This window comes from Orbicella franksi, chromosome 12 (genome assembly GCF_964199315.1).
Source record: "Orbicella franksi chromosome 12, jaOrbFran1.1, whole genome shotgun sequence".
NCBI classification, from domain to species: Eukaryota; Metazoa; Cnidaria; class Anthozoa; order Scleractinia; family Merulinidae; genus Orbicella; species Orbicella franksi.
Genome location: NC_138156.1, coordinates 3,262,501 through 3,270,000, shown reverse-complemented (window position 1 = coordinate 3,270,000; position 7,500 = coordinate 3,262,501). Strand labels below are relative to the sequence as shown.

Genomic DNA, 7,500 nt, shown 5'->3' with positions numbered 1-7,500 from the left:
CAGTCAAATTTATTGTATATTGTCCATGAACTAATCAAATGAGAGAAGATAACTCTGCTTGCTTAACAATAAGTTCAGCACTATTTTCAAAACCATCTGTGGGACTATCTTTGGGTGAACGACATTCATAGCCTGTACGCACATTCATAAGTGCATAAGTGTTTATATTCCCTCAAGTTTGTTGTGAGTGCGGCGATGATGATGATGATGATGATGATTATTGCTATTATTGTTGTTGTCGTTTTTTATAAACTCACCATGTTTTTGTTGTTATTATCATTATTATTATTACTAAATGCTTACAGAGTATAATTATGTAGGTAGATAATTGAAATTTGTACAGAAATTATTTTAGGGAAAAAACTTAAGGAACAACAAAATTTCTAAATTGTTATAACAGATACATGTAAGATTCAAGTTTGTATGAAAAAGTACACAATAAAGTTTGTATGACTCTATTATTATTATTATCATCATCATCATCACCGTCACCGTCACCGTCATCATCTGACCTGCTACCTGTAACCTGCAACCTGCAACCTGCAAATTACACCCTCCGCTCCATTTGGCATGAAAATATGCCTGGATATTTGCCTGTGATATTTATTACTAGATTTTCGCAATTTCAGGGTTCAATCTTTCACATAAACGGAGATATGGCTGCGTAAACGTTGCAATCAAATATTTGACAGACGTTTGCAAATGAGCTAAAAAGAATTGGACACTCACTAACAGCCTAGAGCTCGAAAACAATCCAGCTTCGTGTAAAGTTTTCACTTGATCGAGGGCAGCTGTCATCATTGAACTTTAAGATGAGCTGTAGTGGTTCAATAGATTGCCTCCTAGGAGATAAAACTGGGATGATCAAGAGGAATTCAGCGGTAACTTAGAAATCTAAACCGCTAAATACTTTGACAATTTCAGGAAAACATTTGAACTGCGCGGGAGCGAGGATTCAGCAGCTACATTAGAAAATCTATGCGTACGCTTCTTCTCCGTGATAGACTGCTGTTTCGGAAACTCGTAGGCTCATATTCTTAAAAAACAATCGTAAAAAGGCCGCAAAAAGGCGCTAAAGAAAAGGTCTGAATCGGTAGAAGAATTGAAAAATAGTGGACAGAATGGAATATTTTGTGAAGCAAATAGGAGAATTTAGTGGGTCGGCTATTTTAATATTAGCTCTTCTAATAGGCCTTTCCACAGGCTGGTTTTTGAGAGGACAGATAAACATAAACGGCGCTTTGAATGAACAGGTAAGCTAGTAAACTAAGTTTAGCTTAACTTGACCAAAGAGTGAGATTCACGAGTACTAAGACTTCAAGCGATAACTCAGAAACACGTTCTAGCCTGGCCTGGAAGTCTGGCTGTACGAGCGCGGGCTGGGGAGGAAGAGCTCACAGTTTCTTTCTGGTTCACTCTGGGAGCTGCCTCACCGCCAGGGTTCAATGAAAGAAATTAAAGGAATGTCCTTCCTTTCTTCTTCTTTCTTCCTCTGAATCCTGATTTAGAGCCTACTGATAGGTTGAACGTTCCCTTTCCAAGCAACAGAACACACGACTTGGTTAGATTGCCAAACCTTAATTTTGTTCTCTGGCATCTTAAAATTTCATTCCCCAGAAATATCCATTTTAAACTACACATATAGAGAAACAGCTAATGGTTACATGTATGGCCCCTCATGAAAGATCAAAAGCTGTTTACCCTTTAAAATCTAAGAAACAAGATTTATAGCATTAGATTTTATTGACTTGTCTAAAGTCCAACAAAACATGACTTGTTGACAGTCTAGAGTTATTGCTAGTCTGTCCACAGACACGTATTTGTTTGCTATGAGTTATTTTTCTTTAAGCATGTGAGTAATCCTTGACATGTTAATGGCTTTTTAGACAATAGGAATTTTCTATTTCTGGAGAAACTGAGGATTCAGTTTCTCAAAAGAAGTCCACAGATCCTCTATTTTTGTCTTTCCCAGCCCCAACCCCTTGCATTTTAGCTTGTTCATAACCCATGTGCCATGCTGGGTTAATTTTTTGCTAAGCTTACGACTTCAAGATAAAATAGAGGATCTGTGGACAGACTAATTTATCACTAAAATTCAAATCCATTATGGTTGTTTACACCTAAATACCACTGGTGCCAATGGGAACAAAATTCAGATAGTCTATTATCAAACTGTCTCAGTTGACCCAGTAATCATTAAAAGATTGATTACAACAATGAAACATTGTTTGCACCACTCAGATGCAAATAATGATTGATGATAATGATACAAACAAATAATAATGATATTTAACTGTCTGCGTTTTTAGTTTCACTAGATTAAACTAAACAATAAGAGTATTTATTCTAAAACTACTTACAAGGGAAATATGTAAGTGACTGTCAGCAATACTTGTCAATGTTACTTGTCATTATGATATCATATCATTTTAGCCAGCAATGTTGGATTTGGCAAATGGATTTGGTGAATACAAGATGGTTTTAGTGGTTAGACAAGATCTTGGAATGGGGAAAGGAAAAGTTGCTGCACAAGTAGGTAAACAGCAACATCATATTGCTGTTTGTGTTAGCCTAATTTATATCCATGGCTCGTTTCTATGTTTACACTCGAAATTCCAATAAAATGAACTTATAACAGTTGTCCTAAGCTTCCACTAACCTTAAGAATATCAGGTGGCAATGTGAGGTTTGTTGGACGTCACAGCAGGTAAGGGTGAGGGGGATTCCCATGTGAAAGGGTTGGGATGTTCATCTGGCTTAGGGATCGTTAACAATTGAACGCTAGTCCAGCAACACCCATATTGGTCTCCTTCAGGGGTCTAATTTGCATTTTCTGACAAGCATCCCCAACCCCTTCACATGGGGGTCCTTCCCCCCTCCATCCCCCAAATGGGGGTTCTACTATGAATGTCTGGAAACCCTTATCCTAATTATGGGCTAAAGACAGGATGACATTTCATGTCTTTCATTTAACAGTCCCTTGTCAGGATGGTGCACGTAGTACTGATACACAATTTCAGAGTATAATGTCTCCACATCTCACTTATTACTTATCACTTATCACTTGTCAAATGTTCCAACTTGGGAGCTGAATTGGAATTCTGCTTTGCTTCCATTCTGCAAAGTCGTCTAAGTGTGTTTATTTTGATTTCAGTGCTGTCATGCTGCAGTTGGTCTTTGTAAACAGCTGGAAAAGAGTAACCCCAAGGTAATGTACAGTGCGTAAGTTGTGGTTAAAGTTGTTCATGGTTTAAAATTTTCAAACCAATTTATTTAATGTATAGTTTCCCTTAATTCTGTAATATTCATTTTTTTTAATACGAAACATCGAGATTTTATGCTAGCTTGTGCTTTGTTTTCTTTGTTTTCACAGCTTCTACATCAATGGGAACAAACAGCTTGTGCTAAAGTTGTTGTAAAGGCACCAGATGAAACAACACTGTAAGTATGAAGATAATATTAATACCTGGATACTCTTCCCTCTTTTTGCTTGCAGGTGTACTTTTACCTAGGTTTGAAATAACATCTTCCTGTTGTCTTGTTGTAAGTATAGATCATACCAACCTCTACAGCCTTGTCAGCCAACAGATGTTTCAACATGCAACTTTCCATCAACTTGATTGTCTTGCAAAATTGTGATAAACATCTTGCATGTTACATCATGAAGCATGTTCAGTTGTGTAACATCAGAGATGTGCATAACAGGGATGGCTTTTTCCAGACTAGAAATAAAGTAATGTTATTCTTGAGATATGCCCCAGTTGGTTATATTTGGAAATGCACTGTACAGGATCCTGTTGGTGACCATTACCAATAATTTTACATGGGTCTGACAAGTATCATTAGAAAATTAGTTGGTCAGTTGCAGAGTTATCTGAGCTAGCACTCCTATCTCCACATAATGCAGGCTACATGTCACATGCCATCCTAGTATTTTAACACAGTTTGTATAGAATCTGGAATTTTTGGGATCTGTAAACTAGTTTACCAGATCTGGAAAATAGTATAGAAGATAGTGATCTTCAAATGCTGGAAAAATGTAGTTTTTGCCATTCTGCAGCAAGCTTAATTGCTACATGTATGGGAAACTTTTCTCAGCCAATTTATTGTATTTCATGAAATTTTTGTCTTAGCCAAAAATAACTCTCCATACTACCTCCTCAAGTGCATTATTATGGTGTGTCCATATCCCATTGCAGACACAGTACTCTCACAGCTGATCATGGTTGCATGTTGTTGGCCATATTTTGAGGGAAATGTGCTTGTTTTCTTGCATTTGGGAAAACAAAATAATGGTTTAGAAAACGTTTTTAAAAAGTCTTGAGTTTTGTGCAAAAAAGTGTACTTTTAACCCTAAGTATATGACCTAGCTTGGCAGATGTTGAAGTTTAAATGTGCACACAGATTCTATTTTTTTTTCTTTTTTTCCATGGTTCTGAAAACTGAATTAAACCCATTCTGAATGAGTGAAGGTAAAATTGTTGTTCAATATTTTGAAGCTCATTACTTTTAAGGAATTCTTCTTGGTGACAATCAAGTCTCAATGCTATTTTGGCTTAAGTATAATATGATTCACAATGTTAAACTTGCTGTCTCACAGAGTGGACCTCACAAGAAAAGGAAGATCTTTGGGTTTAGAGACATGTCTTGTAAAAGATGCAGGCAGGACACAAATAGCCCCTGGTTCTAAAACTGTCCTTGGTGTAGGACCAGGTAATGCTTCCAGTTTTTCACTATTCATTGGACTCATTATATAAACAATAGCCCTCATTTGGCACAAAAAAATGCTTTCAGGATATTTGTCAGCAGACATTTTCTCCCCCAAGAAGCAAGCAGTTTTCTGAGAGAAGAGCTTGAGGAAAACTGTGAACTTTGAGTAACAGATTATTTCGAAGGACAAAATTGATGTCTGAGCATGTTTAAAGTCAAATGGGGGATATTGTGTTTATTATCTTTCAAATACTTTTTGCAATTGCAGGATTTGAAAATTGAGGAATATCACTCAGAAGTCAGATATTCCTTAGTTTTAATTGGGGCATAGTTAGTCATGTGACATGTTTAGACCAACTGTGTGCAAGCAAAACTGTTTGATGGATTACATTATAAAATGAGATATTCCGATGTTGAAAAGGTTTCTATGAGGAGCCATTTTATTTGTTTACTAGAGCTGATAGAGTAAATTTCTGAAAGAAACCTTAGTATGACAATCTTGCTGTTCTTTTACACAATCAAATAACTTATGAGTTATTGTGAAGGAAAACTTGCTCGGGTGTCCTTAGTTTGAATATGATTTTTACCATTTTAAAGTCAATGTTGTGTCCTTGGACATTTTTATCACTTCTACAGCACACAACCTTTAGCATGTATTCCCTTCTTGTTTCACTTTCCAGGCCCAGTTGATCTGGTGGATAAAGTGACAGGCCATCTAAAGTTGTATTGAAAATCAATAACGTGGGATCTTATTTTTATTATTTAGCAAAACCAATTCTGCTGTATATGACCATTTCTTAAGCGGTGTATATTTATCTAGAAAATAAAACTTCCAACTTCTCTTGGCAGTGCTCTTGTATATTGCTTTGCTGTGGCACCACCTTTTTGTGAGACTACCAAAATAAATCTTTGCCTTGCACCTCAAGGTTCCTCAAGTACTGCAAACAGCCTGGAGTTTGATCTTTGCCACACATGGACACACACGGCATGATACTGACACCCAGACACTGAAAATTCGCTTTTTGACTTTTCACTGTCATAAGACAGTCTAAATATTCCTCTCGATATGAAAACTAAAGTAAGAGCTGAACATGTTCACTTATCACCCCATGCAGTGCAGTACGTGATCAATACAATAACATGTACATAAAGAAGTGTGCTTTTCTTTGATACAGTCTAACTTCCTGTAGGCGACCATCCAAAATGCCTAGGTGGTCACTTACGAGAGCTTTAATAGACCATATTCAGTCACAATTTTGTCTCATTAGCAGATGGTAACAGTAGAGACTTACCCCATGTTTTAAATGTTTTATTCATTTGAGAAGTCATTTTCGAGAACAATAGGTACTTCCCAATGAGAAATTTCCATCTTTTGTACTATCCAGGAATGCGATTATCCGATTTCCACTCTATTATCTGTCAAGTGGGTCAGATAACGTCAAAATGTGGTAAGAACAAACATATGGAGTGTTTTCACATGATTTCACGGCAGCCATATTGGTGTCTCACAACTATGAAACAGTGGCCATACCCAAGCCAATATAAACTCTTTTTTTATGTTAACACTTTCTTTTGTTCTAATAAATTTGCATGGCAGCTGGTCACGTGAGTGAATGCTCCATTACCAGTACAATGGCCCATAATTCTCAGTAGAAAAACCATGATGCCACACTGACTAAGAGCTAGGTCTTTTAATAACAAATCTTTTTTAACAAGTATTAAAATTATACATCACTTAACACATGTACATACAAACATTGGTAAATCATATGCGTTTTACATTGAAATCTGTGAACAATGAACAGCTGAGACAATGTAATCATCTGAAATGTTATTATCATAATTTTATGGCATCCAGTGTCAATCAACTCTCAACAAAAATTTTATGGTTTTCTTGAGCCGAAGTTTCTCCATCTAGCTCACCAGTGGCCTTGTGTAGGTTCCTCGCCTGACTCAAGATTACCATGGTTACTGTACCAGAAGGCTTAGAATCATACTTGACTTTAATTTTCGGTTCCTTCTTGCTTCGCTTTTTGTGAGCGGAGCCTGAGTTGGATCTTCTTCTGAACAGTTTCTTTACGGAGGCGATAAATCCTTGCTGTAAGACAACATGAAAACATCCTTCAGTAAACTGAGTGAGTGAGAGGAATCAATCGTTCTAGGGTAGCTATGATAGCTAGTGATTCCAGAGTCTCAGTGTTTTGAGTGCTCAGCAATACGCAATGCCAATTAATTGAAGATCTTTTTTGCAACTTTGTTTACTCTGCCCAGTCATACTTTGGTCCTACCAAGGTGTAGAGACGATTTGTGAAGATTGTTTTGTCACCTAACCATCAAACGTCACGGTCCCTAGTTCTTGCCTCTCACCGACAAAATGCAGGGGAACTTGACGACGATTTCTAACCTTCATATTTAAGTTCATTGGTGCTCTATAAATATACTAACACAGGGTCGCTCTCTACTAACAAGTATATCTGAGTGCTGTGCGTTTTGCTTTGTTAATAATTTCTATATTGTTCTTTTATCTTACCTTCTTAATGTTCCCCTTTAGTTCTCCATTGTCTTCAGGGACCTCGATTTGCTCAGCCAGCTGCTGGTGCTCTCTTTTTTCTGTAATTTGCGCAGCAAGATCGTTCTTACAATGCTTGATCATTCTCTGAACTGGCTGAAGAAGAGGTCTGTTCTTTTTTGGCTCCCGATGTAACTCTGCTTGCACCATAATTTCGTTGTTATCCTCGGGTATACAACACTGCGGAGGGAAGTAGAAATTATTTTAATAAATCTTACAAT

The 7,500-nt window shown here is 37.0% G+C and overlaps 3 protein-coding genes across 3 annotated transcripts in view; 1 reads left to right on the top strand and 2 right to left on the bottom strand.

Annotated features, from left to right (window-relative positions):
- The window catches only part of LOC145462688 (anaphase-promoting complex subunit 7-like), a 13,130-nt gene extending 12,204 nt beyond the window's left edge, over nucleotides 1-926 (bottom strand). Inside the window, exon 1 of the mRNA XM_081446266.1 lies at nucleotides 730-926. Coding sequence (XP_081302392.1) covers nucleotides 730-801 — 72 coding nt within the window. The 5' untranslated portion in view covers nucleotides 802-926. The remainder of the gene's footprint in view (nucleotides 1-729) is intronic.
- Nucleotides 927-1,045: 119 nt separating this feature from the next.
- LOC145462689 (peptidyl-tRNA hydrolase 2, mitochondrial-like) lies at nucleotides 1,046-5,555 on the top strand. The gene is made up of 6 exons (XM_081446267.1): nucleotides 1,046-1,253; nucleotides 2,434-2,532; nucleotides 3,155-3,208; nucleotides 3,374-3,441; nucleotides 4,601-4,713; nucleotides 5,391-5,555. Exons 1-6 carry the CDS (start codon nucleotides 1,122-1,124, stop codon nucleotides 5,438-5,440), a joined length of 516 nt encoding a protein of 171 aa, XP_081302393.1. The 5' UTR covers nucleotides 1,046-1,121; the 3' UTR covers nucleotides 5,441-5,555.
- Nucleotides 5,556-6,574: 1,019 nt separating this feature from the next.
- On the bottom strand, nucleotides 6,575-7,429 carry LOC145462690 (uncharacterized). The gene is made up of 2 exons (XM_081446268.1): nucleotides 7,241-7,429; nucleotides 6,575-6,808 (listed from the first exon to the last, which is right to left on the bottom strand). Exons 1-2 carry the CDS (start codon nucleotides 7,427-7,429, stop codon nucleotides 6,575-6,577), a joined length of 423 nt encoding a protein of 140 aa, XP_081302394.1.
- Nucleotides 7,430-7,500: the final 71 nt, after the last annotated feature.

Bases quoted from the DNA above. Each gene is read 5' to 3' on its own strand.
- LOC145462689 (XM_081446267.1), top strand. From the start codon at position 1,122: ATGGAATATTTTGTGAAGCAAATAGGAGAATTTAGTGGGTCGGCTATT. The intron at 2,533-3,154 runs GTAGGTAAACAG...TTTTGATTTCAG, and splicing joins AAGGAAAAGTTGCTGCACAA to TGCTGTCATGCTGCAGTTGG. The intron at 3,442-4,600 runs GTAAGTATGAAG...GCTGTCTCACAG, and splicing joins GCACCAGATGAAACAACACT to AGTGGACCTCACAAGAAAAG.
- LOC145462690 (XM_081446268.1), bottom strand. From the start codon at position 7,429: ATGGTGCAAGCAGAGTTACATCGGGAGCCAAAAAAGAACAGACCTCTT. The intron at 6,809-7,240 runs GTAAGATAAAAG...GTTGTCTTACAG, and splicing joins TAAAGGGGAACATTAAGAAG to CAAGGATTTATCGCCTCCGT.